This window comes from Saimiri boliviensis, chromosome X (assembly GCF_048565385.1).
Source record: "Saimiri boliviensis isolate mSaiBol1 chromosome X, mSaiBol1.pri, whole genome shotgun sequence".
Taxonomy (NCBI): Eukaryota; Metazoa; Chordata; class Mammalia; order Primates; family Cebidae; genus Saimiri; species Saimiri boliviensis.
Window position 1 is genome coordinate 123,554,255 of NC_133470.1, and position 14,876 is coordinate 123,569,130.

The following is a 14,876-nucleotide window of genomic DNA, read 5'->3' on the forward strand; positions in this document are numbered from 1 at the left end:
GTACCCCAGCATCTATCTGGCACAGCATCTGACTCTATGTTTACTAAATAAGCAAATGAACAAAAAAATGAATGAATGAACTTCATTATATGAAATGAGGTCCAGTATATGGGGACTATTTGTTGTTATGTGTTCACAGAAGAGGAGACAATGATCGATGTCTGCCAAGAAGTCCTAGAGGTGAGGAGTATATTTTAGAGTTGTTTTTGTAGTTGAAGTTGTTATTGGCGGCATTGTTGCTGTTTTCTCCCAACAGTGGGGATGATGCTGTACTCATTCAGGCACACCTCTTGCCAGGTACCACTTTGCGGCCAAAGGCATATATGGCAATGTAGCTAGGCATGATTCAAGGTAGATCAAAAAAAACAATTCTCCCCCCAAGATGAAATCCCTGGATGGTACTATGACTGCCTTCTGAAAGCAATTTAGAAAGCTGTTGCCTGAGTCTTCCTTGTTGTAGGAGTTCCATTTGTCATCTTCCCCTAAAATTTCTGGAAGTTTTGTTGGGCCTACTTAGTTTTCAGGAAAGTGAATTAAGTGAATTAACTACTCACTGAATGTTATATGATCATTTTCAGATTTATTTTCTAGAACACTTTCTATCTTCTTGGAAACACAGCATGTAGGAAAAGAGAAGGGATGACAGAAGAGAGATATATGGAAAAGCTTTCCTAAATAAATTTAGCCTAAAAGCACAAAACAATAATCAACTTTTTGAAAGCAATGGAAAGCATGCAAAATATTATGGTATATGTCATAATTTTAAAAGCAACATTTAAAGCCTTGTTTATACAGAAAGCTAAAAGCAAAATATCATATAAAGCCATTTTTAATTCAGAAATAATTTTTCTAAATAAAAATAAACACATAGTCTGGCTAATTCTATGAGGCAAGCATTTTACCACCCTGGCTCTAAAACACAACTTCCTCCTGCTACTGTCCCAGCTTCTTTTCCCTTGAATCAGTGAGTCATGTAGTGACAGGTTATGCTGGGTGATTCATTAGAAACTTAAGCAGTATTCTGAACTTGCAATCTAACTGGGAAAATAACCTTAATAAACAAGAAACAGCAACAGATAATACCAAAGAAAATTAGGTGCTAAGTTGGGCAGAATAGAGCAGCATGTCAAAAGAAAATATCACAGAAATCTGTGGTAGATAGTCAGGGCTTCCTGGAGGAGGTATGTCTTGAGAAACGGGCCTTAAAGACTGAGATGCAAGGGTAAGTTATCTCAAGTAGGAAGAACAGTAGAAGTAAAAGCTTGGAAGTAGGGATGTATATTGCATGTTGATGAGGAAATGAGAAGACACAATAAATAAGTACGGTGGAGCATTGGAAATCTGGAAGGGAAGAAAGATGAAATTGGAGGTAGTAATAAAAAAAGTGCTGAGAAAGGTTTTCGAGTAGATGAATGATACAATAAAAAAGAGGTGTGAAGACAGGCTAGGTAGCTGTGTGCTGCTAAGGTACATATGCCATTGTGGGAGCAGGCTTCCAGATGGTTGCTGTTTTCCTCAGGTTTGAAGAGGAGAATGAATAGTGGGAGTGGAATTGGAGGACCTGCCTACCACTGTTATCTGTTCCCTCTAAGATCACTTACTGGGAATGTCCCACAAACTCGAGGTGTGTGCTTGTGTGTGTGTGTGTGTGTGTGTGTGTGTGTGTGTGTGAGATTTCTGCAACTATGCTGAAGATGACCTGCAGATAGGGAACCTTGTCTCATATGTAGTATTCCTCACATTATTCAGCACAGAACTAGGCACATACAAAGTAGGCACAACTCTTTTCTGAGTAGTATATAAACAGTTAAAAACATGTTCCAGATTCTGTTATATCTAATTTTTAAACTGAGATAGCCAATAAATTAGATGTGCGCTCAAGGTCAGAATGCAGCCCATATTTGTGCATTGGCTGGATACACATATGTCTCTATCCTCTGGTCTTCCATTAAGTCCTTTGAGATAAAGGAAGCCTAATCAAACATTCTATTAGGAGACTTGTAGTGAAGTTGCTGGGGTCGAGGCCCTCCTGGGAGGTACACTTATCCCATAATCCTTAGCCTGACGCAAGAAGTCCTTCTCCTTTCCACCCTTTGTCCCCCTCACTCTGCCCAGGTGCAGTCTATATTCACTGTTATATATTCCTAAAGCCAAACAACTTTTGTAGACACAGGGACCGCTTTTGGCAGAAACAGTGGGGATGGCTAGGTTAGAGATGTCACATTTAAATGCCTATTTTTCATCTCAATATTCCTTAGCCTTGATCTGCGAAATCCATGTTGAAAGGATATAGAAGTATTATTAAAGGACCATCCGCCTGCTATGGGTGACATCCTGTATTTTCCTAACAAATGATCCTTAGTCACTCAGCTACTCTTTAGCTGTATGATAGATGCTTTTGGTGGTTCATTGATTTCTCTGTTTCTAAGAGGCTGTCAGTCAGTGCCCCAAACAGGTCATTTACAAAATGTTGCCATTGTGGCTTATAAGAATTAAAATGCCTTAGTGTCTACATAGCTACCAGGAAAGTGAATTAAGTACTGTGGTTGTTCCTTCATTTAAAAAATAATGCCATTTTTCTCCATCCTCTGATTTGTGGGTCACAGAGCACACAGTGCCATAACCCTCCTTAGGGATGTCTTCTGAAACCTTCCTTATACTTGGGTAACAGTAAGTACCTCAGAATAGTTCTTCCTATGACAGCAGCCTGCAGGTGTCATAGAGGCAGACACTCATTTGTGAGAGCAATAGTTCCAGAGGGACTGGTTTCTGCAAAGCAGGTTCTAATCCCTAAGACATCTGCTCTGTAAACAAATATCCTGTTTGAGGGCATATTACAAGAGGGGACCCACAGGAATTTCGTAACTTCTGAATTTATAAGAAGTACATTTCCCTTTACACAGGGAAAGATCAGTTCTTTCGTTTACACCTGATTTTTTTGGTATAAAGAATATAATTGTGTGGGCCTACAAATTTATTTTTTGCATTGGAAATATATGTAAGTACTACGTGGTAACTAACTACAATAGAAAGATAGGCATAAAAATAGATTTTATTGTTGGCGCTAAGTATTTAAAGCAACTGACAGTACATGGTGAATAAAAAATTTAAAAAGAAATTCCACAAAACAGACATATTTCTGGCTTAAACTTAGCATCTTGGGCAAATACGTATTGATACAGAGCAGAAAACGAAGGAGTTGATTAAGTTGGTAAGAGACCCAAATATCTTTTACATACTATATTATGAATGAATCTTAAGGGGAGAGATGATAGGTGACTCCTGTGTTCTATTTGAATAGTCCATATTTTTCTTTTTCACAAAAGCTAGTTACTTCCTATTAGCAAATTAGGCCCTTGGAGGAATAACTTGTCGGGGCAAAGGCACGACTACTGCCATAACCACTGAGCCACCTGGGTTCTACTTGCTTCTGTAAAAATCCCATTTTTGCATATTCCATTGGCTGAACCCTGTTTACAAAACAAGTTAGGTTACTCTCATTTTATGGCAACCAGTACAGTGTTCAACTACCAAGTTCTAGGTCTCCCTTGCTTTGCTATTAAGTAGTGGAGCGGCTTTGTGGAAGTCATTTAGCCTTTCTGAACTTCTGCCTTCCTCTGTAAAATGGGAATAATCCCTACCTTACCTCCATCATAGGAAGTTGGAAGAAGGTGACTGAGATGAGAGGTTTTGAACATTATAATATATCATCTTCTTAAAAAGATACTAAGTAACAGGGTGTCTATGTTTAGACCTAGCACTTCCATCTTATGAGTGACATCCTTGGAATTATAACTACTGAGAAAAGAGGATTAAACTGGGCCATTTTAAACATTCACTGCTCTTATTATAATATATTTTATTATATTAGCAAATCTCAGAAGCATATAGTTGGGAAGGCCCATTGTGGAAGATCCATTTTCCTGCTTCATGTAGAACTTGCTAAAGCCATGAGATATCCAATGAAAAATCTAGAAAACTTCACTCTTAGTAACTCATAGCATCCAGTTAGCCAATCTGGAATTTATGTCTAGTTCCATTCCCTCTGGTGGAATATTAAGCCCATTTTCTCCTGCTAGATCTTCAGTGGCTGTGGAAAACAGTATATGTCCTCCACAAATTAGCAGGCTTTAATGTATATAGATAAAAACTCAGTGTGGTACCTGATTCTGCAAGAGTGGCCATAAGCCCAATTCACAGGTCAGATGTTCCATGAGGATGATAGGATGTGGGAGGTAAAATGATAGTCACACGTGAACCCTTCTAGTCACCCCCACTCACACATGCAAACACCCAGCACCTTCAGTGGTATCATCTTCAAAAACATTCAGCAACAGTGATCATTCTAAGAAATCATTAGGAAGTTGCCTCTTACTCATCTCCTTCTAGGCAACACATACTGGTTCCACTTTCATTTGCATTCAATTGACATGTGCAACAATTTCGATGGGAAACATTTGAAAACAAAAAACAAAGTTTGAGGAGAAAAAGGAGGCCTCATTTGCTTTAAGGGGGAAAGCAACTTCATATCCCTTAGACTTGTCAATTTTCCTCTTCTTGCCACATTTCATTTTAAAGTGTATCATCAACCTTCATGTTTGATACAGCACTCTTCTGTCTTCCCCTTTTATTCCGTCCATCCTCTGTATCTTCTCTACCTCCTAATCTCCCTTTCAATCATTACTTCCTCTATTTATTTCTCCCTGTTGCTTCTTTACCTTAGTGTATACCTCTCCCAATACTACATTCCATACTTCTCTTGGATTTGACTCTCTGGTGGTTTTAGGGGGCTACCATATTTGTGCCCAGTTTCCCTTTTCATTGGCCTTAAAATGGAAGCACAGACCCTGGTAGATAGGGAGGGTGCGTCCTTATTTCACCTTCTTCCCATTTCAACACAGGCTTCCTAGTAGTAAAGAGTAGTATAAGAGACTCTTCTAATGGGGCATAGCACTGACCCTAGAGGACAAGCAAGATGCCATGTCCTTCAGGTTTCCAAAAGGGCAGGACAGTGATTTCCGAAGAGCACTCTTTGCTAAGCTAGATGGGCTACATTTGCCGAAACAAGAACGTAAGCACCATTCAGGATGTAGCAGTCTCTGATACCTGGCTTTCTGATAACAGAACCCTGAGTTAATTGAAACTCTTATACATTATTGGTGCAGTGATAATAACTTTGAGCTACTGCAAGATCCTAAAGGGTCTTCAGCATCACCAAAGAAAGATTGCATACTGTTATCACACTAAGTATATTTTATTGTGCATTAGTTAGATGAAAGTTAGTAATATGCATTGACCAAAACATCTGATTAACAAGACCATAAGGATAACTGAGAGTTTTCTTTAATATAATTGTTGTGTAGCAAGGATTCTTGCTGTGTAGGGTATATAGCAAATGACATACTCTAGGAATTAGAACAATATATATTCAATACAATAACAAAACTATATAGTACTTTAAAACCTTTTTCACATATATGAACATATTTAGAGCTTCAGCTTTCTAAAGAAATATTTAAACCTGTAAAGTACACACCAAAAAATAACCTAACCTACAAAACACCCAAAGCAAATGTTAGCATATCTCTATTATCGAGAATATCTTCTCACCATCATTTCTTTCAAAAATATGTGAAAAAGTTCTTTCTTTCCTTTTGAGTGGCAATTTTTAAAAGTCCCCTCATCTGAAATTCAAATATGTTTCAAAGTACACTACCATCTTCTTGAAGAAAAATGAAAGCCACTGCTGGCTTTTAGATGCTAGGAACATAATTTACCACATATTCCCTTTGTCCCGTTGCAAGGCAGTGTAATATAGTAGAATAAGCATAGGGTTTGGAGTTAGAGAGATTTGGGAGGTTTCTGGCTTCTGTCATTTGCTATGTAATTCCAGGTTGTCTAATTAAATGCTTTGAGCTTAAACTGCCCCATCTGTAAAAAGGGCATAATACAGAGTGGCTCTAAGGGTTAAATTAATACATGTAAAGTGCCTGGCACATAAGCTTGGCACCCAGTAACTAGTCAGTAAATTGTAGAACACTTTTTATTTGTCCTGATTTGATTTATATACAATTCCCTCTTATGCCTCCAGTAGGAAGGATCATCATATTCCCAGGTTCACCAGCTCCCAAATCTCTCTAGATTCCCCACAAATAAAATGCACATGAACTGTGCCCTCTAAAGACACAGCCCTTTACACAGCATTGCATATCCTCTGAAACACACCTAATGCTCAAGTGCAGCAGAAGACACAAGACATGTAAGCACACTTCAGTAGACACAGACATCACACAGAACATGTCACCTCTAAATGCAGCCTTGCAGCTTCACCTGCTTCTTTCCAATATGTTCTTCCAAGCTTCAAGTCCTTAATATTGATTATTTTTGGAGGGACTATGCAATTTTCAGAGTCCTGGCTGCATTCACTTGCCTCATGGTTTTTTCCTTAATGGTTTATTTATTAACGTATTTATAATATATTTATTTATTCATTTGTGTGTTTATTCTCCACCATGTTCCAAAATGGATGTCAGGTGGCTTACAAGAATACACAAAATACAACATGATAGCATAAATTCAAAGCAGATAAGAAAGTGAAAGGAAAAAACAAAAACAATAAAGATAGGAACACGAAATGGAGCCTGGCAGAAAGCTGATACAAAGTGAATACATACCGTAGAGTCCCATTACAAGTGCTATGCATGGACCAGACATTTGGCTCCAAGCTTTCTAGTAGCCAACAAAAGAGAAACCTGATCAGTCCCACACTTCACAGGGTCCATAAAACAAAAGCAATCCATATGGTTAGGATATCCCTTTCCTGGTCTAAATCCTGAAAACTTTTCTACAGTAAAGTCTAATAAAATGGTGGCAAACTGTACCTCCTAAATTGCTCTAACACCAAAATTCAGCTTTTGGAACAGTCACCAACAAAATAAATCCTCAATCTTAAAATTACATCTACTATTTCTTTTGTTTTCTTCTATCTATCTCTTGAAGTTCCCTTTAGTCAATGACATGTAGATATTAAAAGAACTTCTTCAAAAACAAACAACAAAAAAATCCTCTGATATCACCAAAGCAAATATTTTCAGTTAGGAAATAAAATTGACATTGTGAAATTATAATGGCCAAATTTGGAAAAACCCTCAAATATCCAACAAAAGAAAACGGTTAACTAAACCATGATGCCATCCTATGGTGAAATATTATACATCATCAAAAATAATATTTACAAATACTTTGTTAAATGTAGGAAAATATTCATGATAGAAATGTTAAGTATAAAAGCAACAAAACTGTATGCATTATAACCCTCTCCATGTGAAAATTATATATGTGCATATATAGTCATAGAAAATGTCTGGAAATAAATCCACCAAAACATCAACATTGCTTCTGGGATTTGTGATTACGGGTGATTTTCATTTTTTTTTCTATATGCTTATCTTTATTTTCCAAGTTTTTGACATTGATGAACAATTTATGATGAGAAAAACAGGTACTAAGAAGAAAAATACCAACTTAGTTACCTTCGGCTTATAAAATTATAGACAATTTTAATTTTCTTTTTAAATTTTCTATAATTGACATAAAACGTTCCAGTTAGGGAGGAAGTTACTAATTAAAAAAAAAAAAGAATAAAAGAATTCAAAAGTCTAGTTTTCTCAGTTGTTTGTCAACAAGGTCCAAAATACTACACATATAATGATATCATGGTTATTCAGCACTTCCTAATTTTACTTTTAATAGCCATCTGGTACTTAGAATTACACTCAATTATCACAAATATTGTGGTATTTGTGCCAGATATTAATATCCTCACTTAACAGGTGACGAAACTGAGAAACCAAGTGACTGGCCCAAAGTCACAATAATCAGTGGCAGAGCTGAGCATGAACCAAAGTCTCAAGAACCCAAGTCCAGTGCTCTTTCCATTAGTTCACGACTGACTGTGGTTAACCAGTTACCAAGAGACAGGAAGGAACACAGAAACAGTAATCCCTCCTTCCCTGTGAGTCAGGTTCCTGAACAACCCCCAAGATAAGAGAATGCAGCTGAGGAGATCATGATATTGGAAGGGGGAAAAATTGGGCAAAAATGAGGTCGCAAGTAAACTGTTGAAAATCCTCATAAATTCTTTTATGCAGGTAAACAATAACAACAGTACATTACATAAAAAGAATAATGAGTTTACATAGCTTAAATCAGTAAAAATGAGAGGCTTTATACAGTTGCCATTTAGATCCTGAGACGATTTCCAGAGGTGATGAGGATGTATCTAGCACTCATTCTGGTAGTGGCAAATGGGGGTAACAGAGAAGCAATGAACAGAAGTGGACTGTTAATTCGTTCAATTCATGGATGGCTATACTCTCAGAGTCAGTGCAGTTGAATCCTGAAGTTATAACAACTTGCTTGGGCTTTATCTCTATCAAGCAAGTGAATTTAAGTGGCCCTTCTAAAGATGCTTTCATCTTCTCAAGCCCTTTTTGAAGACACCTAAGCACTTCTGTATGGAGTTCAATTTAATCATTCAATCTTTGTCTGAAGGTAGCTTATTAGCTGTCCACTAAGAGTATTTATATGGTACTACTTGATAATTTAGGCTTTCCTGAGGTTTCTTTCTTCCCAATTTAGTGTTTTAAAAAGACTCTTAGCACCTTTAGAGGCTAATTAAATCAAACTTTGTCTGAAAGTGTTTTATCAGCTGTCCAGCAATAGTATTAAATGGCACATGATTTAAGTTCTATTGAAAATAGCTCCTGTCCAATATGATTATGTTTGAAGGCATCGTAGCACCTCTTTACAGAATTCTGCTACGCCACTCAAGCTTTGAACAGGCAATATTTGACACATAAAGATGCCAATTTTAATTACCTTCTAAGGGAAGTTTTAATCTTGTTCTAAAAATTTTGCTCCTGTTTCTGATAGCTGTGTTTATTTCCATAGCCTCCTAATTGTCTTCATCAACACTTGTCATAATAACCTCTGGAGTCAAGAAAGCTTCCTGAGGCTCATCCTCTAGCAGCATTAACTTGAATCGGTGTCAACAGGTTCAGATTCAACTTGCACCAGTGATTGCTCTTGTGCCAAATGTTCATCCTTATAGATAGGTTTCTTGTCTTTGGGAAGGATTGAGGAAAGATATTTTCCCTACCTCTATCCAAGTCTTCTCTCAGGTCACATTAACGACAGACTCTGTTATGCTATCTAATGCCTCTTTGGGAAGTTACAGCCCGAAAATCCATTAAAAAATCAACAGCCTAACCTTCCTTCAAGTTTGGTAATGCCATTAGTAATGGAATCTCATGTACTAGGATCTTTAGACAGTGGAAACTTCGTGAGATTTTGAACAAAGTTATATATTATTTTAGAATAAGCCTTCCTGAATGGCCAGATCACATACTGATCAAAAGGCTGAAGAATCTGAGACATGTGGCTAGTTACAAAGACACCCTTACCATTAAGATGCATATTAGCAAATGTACTTGAAGCACCAAATAGACCCAAGCATCAGTAGGACTTTAAATTCAAGCTATTTTTTTTTCCTTTTAAGTAGTCTTGAACGTCCACAAGAAAGTACTGTTCAAGCCATCCCTTAAAGAGAGGAGGATCCATCCAGGTTTTTCTGTTTGCTTGCCAGTACACTGGAAACTTGGCTCATTTATTTTCCCTGAGAGGGGTTGGGCACAGTTTTCTATAGAGCAGCAAGCGTTTCACTATGAGGCCACCTGAAGTACTGGCAAAAAAAAATGGAAATGTCAGCCTCTCTGATTTTGCTGACCTCAGCATTAGTGGGCTCTTGCTCTTCAGAAGTATTCAAAAGTTTTGAAAGCTTGACTGAGATTCTCAACAGCACTAAAGATTTCTGCAGGCATGTAATCTCCTTCTTCAACCACTTCCTGAAGTTATGGTTAATACAACAGGAACTAGTGGTTTGTTCTTTGGCACAACTCTCAAATAAGACCTGGTCTCCACGTTATGGTGCACATTAAATTCCTCAAACCATCCCTTCCTCCCAGCAAATTTTTTTTCTGGATTCATTTCAGTGTCTAAAAAACCTGTCTTTGAAAACTCCTCTTGCATGGTCACAGATCCCTTGAATGGAATGTGGTTCATTATTCTTTGGTTTATCTTCAATCCAGAGGTTTAACTTCAATTCCATATTTTCCATCCTTGGGTCATGAAGAACAAAGCATCTTTTAAGTTATGTAGGTGTACAAGAGGCAGTACTGGCCATACTAATAGTTTCAGCTTTCTTTATGGTACGAATTGCAGATTAACACTATGTAAGTGACCTACAAAGCTATTTATTTTACCTAGAAGAAGTAGATTGAGAATGTCCTGTTTCTCTTCTAAAGACATCACCCTTCTTGCCCTTCTGACAACTTTCTATGGTGTCATTGCCCTTGTACTTGCTTCATATCTGTAGAAGCCATGTTTCAGCTTTATGCTAATTAATGCAACCTGGAAGTTACTTACTAGAGATTTCATATCCCTGCATGTCTCAAAGCATTAGTATATGATATTTAAGCATCAAATGGTATTATAAACACCAGAAGGATAATTTATAATATATTGGTATGCTACTTAGTACACATGGGGCTGACTATCTTGGGGACAAGAGGTAGAAGAATTAGAATGGAAACAAATGACTCAGAAATGTCTTCCCACCTACGATATAGTCAGAGAGACAATATTGTGGCAACATAGACTGATTCCCATATACTGAATTCAAAATCTTCAGTAACCAAAACGGTATACAGAAGTAAATCCACCTATATCCAAATTTCCAAAAAGAACAACTTACAGTTAGGGATTATTGTAAATTCTACTCTATATTATCAGAAAGAAAGTCACTGTTGATATATTCGAGACAGTACTGTTGCTATGATTACCCTTGGCTTAACACTATGAATTTAATTTTATGTGAAAGGCAAATATAGTGTAAATGTATTTTCTGTCAGCCCACATTAAATCAATCAAACATTATTCTCTGACAAAATGCAACCTCTGAAGATGTAGATGAAAAGGTCAGGCAGGCCCTGAATAGTCAATGCTCAAGAAACAACTACTTAAGAAAGAAAGTGAAAATGAAAGAATAAACTAGCCCCTTTTCAATGCCCAGCCACTGATACTTTACTTTTATCCCCTCCTCCTGGGAAGATAGAGCGAAGCCTGGCTTTCTTATTCTTCTCTTCAGGGGCCATGGGAAGTGGTTTGGAGCTGTGGTTGAGTGCTGAAGAATCCCGGTTGTTACTATTCATCCTCAGTGGGGGAGCTGGGGGTTTCTCTTCATTATCCAGACCGTCAGACATTTTCTGTTACAACCAATTTCACAGCTCCTAAAGAAAAGGAGGGAAAAGACAGGAGTTGAAGGAGAAGAGGTCTAAAAACAACCTAGTAAATATGGGCATTCTAACATTGGTCTCATGTTTTCTGAGGTTTTTGTGTGGATCGTTTTTAGGGGTTTCTTTTCTGGAGGAAAGGAAGTTACCTCCCAAAAACCCTGATGCAATTTTCAAAAAAAGGAAAGTGAAGGCATTAATTAATGGCTTTTCAAATGTTATAAAAACACATAAGTCCCTTTGCTTTTCCCACACTGAAACTCTATTTTCTTTTCCCCACTCACAGTGTTTTAATGAACAATTTACAATCTTATTTTAAATTTCTATACTGATGATTGTTAAGGGTCAGGTGATCAGCTTCCTCAGCGTTTGAACTTGACACAGGTTTGGCTGTTGACTTTTAATGGCCCATAACAATGACTTGTTAGCTGCTTTAATATCGAGATGTCCTTGGTATTTATTTCTTACATGTGTGTACCTCATTTACAAAATGCACTCCCCTGCTTTTATGGTAATTAACTGAGAAACCATCCCACAGATCTGGAAGTTTCACAGAGTTGGAGTGTGCTGTTAGGGTAAATGTAAATGATGTTCCATATTCTCCCAAGCAGGCAGAAGATTAAGGTGGCAAATGTCAGAGGGCCAGTTCCCCAGGAGACACCATAGGCTTACTCCCTGCCACATTTTATGTCCTGGAAGGAGGAACAAGGGAGGTGACAGAAGTAGCTAGCTGTAAGATCCAGTCTGGGTTTTAGGAGCTCATTTGCTCTTAATTTCATTACTCTTTAGTATCTTGTGTTTCTGTCTGAGTGTATTCAGTTTTCATTCCAGGAGGATTTATTACCCAGGAGGATAAATAAACTGGAAAAGCATGGACTCCCCAAGGAAATGTTTGTCTCCAGGTGTTTTCCTACTCTAATTCAAGTTCTTCCATAAGGTCCTGACCCCAGCACAAGTCAAGTGTTAATAGTACCTTCCAAATGAATCCCCAGTTTGATTTCAAGGAAAACCAAATCCCTTTAAAACTGCATCTCTGTAAATGTATCAAGTATTCCCTGGTACTAATTTAGGAACATAACAACTCTCCAAACACGACTCAGCATATCACTTTGTTCCAACAGCATTTACTATCAACAAACCCAAGAACAACAAAAACAAAAGCAGGGGTCTAATCATTAACTTTGTGTTGTGCTGAAAACTTATCTATCAATACTTTCTAGACATTCAGTGGTTATAATGTGTTTATTAGGCTCAGTAATGCACTCTAAGTTACATCACGTTATGTAGAGAAGTTTAAAAAATTCATTTTGTTCTAAATTCTCTCAAATATATATACAGTCTGGAATTACTCAAGAATAGGTTATTATCAATTAATAGATTCACTGTCTGCACAGGTGATTGACAACAATTAGCTTAATCTTGATTTAAACAGGAGATCTCTTTTTGTTTTGCTTACCTGTCATGCCTTGCATTATCTTAATAAATTAAGACCAATTTTATTTTTAGTAATCACAATAGTGAAAATACTAAATAATAAATGGTTTTTCACTATTACCAACAATTTCATAAACCTCACATTTTCCTATTAAGGTCAAACTACAGAAAAAGGTACAATGAAAAAATAATTGTGATGTCAAGGATAAAGTATATTCATAGATACTACTGATACTAGCATACATATTTTAATTAGAATATGAGACCAGTGCTACCATTGTGGAAGACAGTGTGGCGATTCCTCAAGGACCTAAAAATAGAAATCCCATTTGACCCAGCAATCCCATTACTGGGTATATATCCAAAGGATTATAAATCATTCTACTACAAGGACACATGCACACGAATGTTCATTGCAGCACTGTCTACAATAGCAAAGACCTGGAACCAACCCAAATGCCCAACGATGATAGACTGGATAGGGAAAATGTGGTACATATACACCATGGAATATTACGCAGCCATCAAAAACGATGAGTTCACGTCCTTTGTAGGGACATGGATGAACCTGGAAACCATCATTCTCAGCAAACTGACACAAGAGCAGAAAATCAAACACCGTATATTCTCACTCATAGGTGGGTGTTGAACAATGAGAACACATGGACACAGGGAGGGGAGCACTACACACTGGGGTCCGTTGGGGGGAAATGGGGGAGGGGCGGGGGGGTGGGGAGGTGGGAAGAGATAGCATGGGGAGAAATGACAGATACAGGTGAGGGGACGGAAGGCAGCAAACCACACTGCCAAGTGTGTACCTATGCAACAATCTTGCATGTTCATCACATGTACCCCAAAACCTAAAATGCAATTAAAAAAAAAAAAAAAAAAGGCTATCAAGATCTGAAAAAAAAAAAAAAAAAGAATATGAGACCAGTGCTAATGTGTCTGCATTATCTTTTGCATTTTATTTTTGGTCCTTCTAAATTCACAGTTTCTCTAGAATTAAAATGAATTTGAGACTGACTTCACTAGTGGCATTATTCTGCATTAGACGGGTTCATGGTTTTAATTTAGTCACAGAGAAAATTTGCCACCAGACACAAGGCATTAGTTTTCTCCTTAACATTTCTGTGTTCAAAAACTATGAACAAATATGAAATGATTACTACATAAATATGTATACAGATATACAAAATCTAGCTTGGTAAAAATAATGAAATTTGAAAGTTACTGCTGAGAAACTGAGTATTTTAAAATAGAAATACCCAGAAGACAAACTTCCAAAAAGAGTGTCTCAGAGGGATAGAGAGCCACCATTTTCTGTATGATATATATTTTCTGATGACATATTTAACTTGAGATGACAGAAGTCAGGGAAATGGGCCACACCACCTCTTCAAAATGATATACGAAGCTGATATTGCATGATAAGACACGTAAGAGTCTGGGCCAGCCAGGGTTTCAGCACAACTACAGAATTTAAAATACTATGCTCCTTTGTTCTTGATAAATAGGTGTGGCTGACAACAGAGGGGCCTTTTTTGTTTCTAATGACTCCATCTGACCAGAGACAGGTAGATGCCCTGTTTCTTTTCAGGCTGCCTGACTACCCTGACCTTATTTGACACAAGTATAATGTAGGTTGGGAAGAAAGGAATACTTTCGATCTAAAACTCCAACTAAACTCTTCTATATTGAACTAAAAATCCTTGACCAAAAATTCAACAACACACATTTGCCATGGTCAGTATCACAGACATTCTGCAAAGGACTCAGCTTATGTGGCATACATTTCTATTGCCCGCTGAACTGGAAGTGTTGCAATGTCAGCCAACTCATCAGAGCATCATAAGAGGAGCTGGAATACACCTTTTACAAAGATGGAAGTGAAACTGAGGAGCCTATGTCCAATTCCACACTAGAAACTTAATAAAGCATAAACCAATCAATCTCTGTTTTCCTAGACAGTTCAGATATGGTTTTGTTTTAATTATCTTGATATCACTTTACTAACATAGTATTTTAAATTATCTTGATTCTTTACTAACCATTACAAGGCACAACCAATCATCCTATGCTAATGATTCC

General features: G+C 37.4%; 1 protein-coding gene across 13 annotated transcripts in view; it reads right to left on the reverse strand.

Moving 5' to 3' along the window:
* The window catches only part of PAK3 (p21 (RAC1) activated kinase 3), a 289,034-nt gene that overhangs the window by 93,181 nt on the left and 180,977 nt on the right, over positions 1 to 14,876 (reverse strand). For all 13 annotated transcript variants that reach the window (XM_074391893.1, XM_074391894.1, XM_074391891.1 and 10 more), the window contains one exon: positions 11,147 to 11,348. In XM_074391893.1, coding sequence (XP_074247994.1) covers positions 11,147 to 11,321 — 175 coding nt within the window. In that variant the 5' untranslated portion in view covers positions 11,322 to 11,348. The remainder of the gene's footprint in view (positions 1 to 11,146; positions 11,349 to 14,876) is intronic.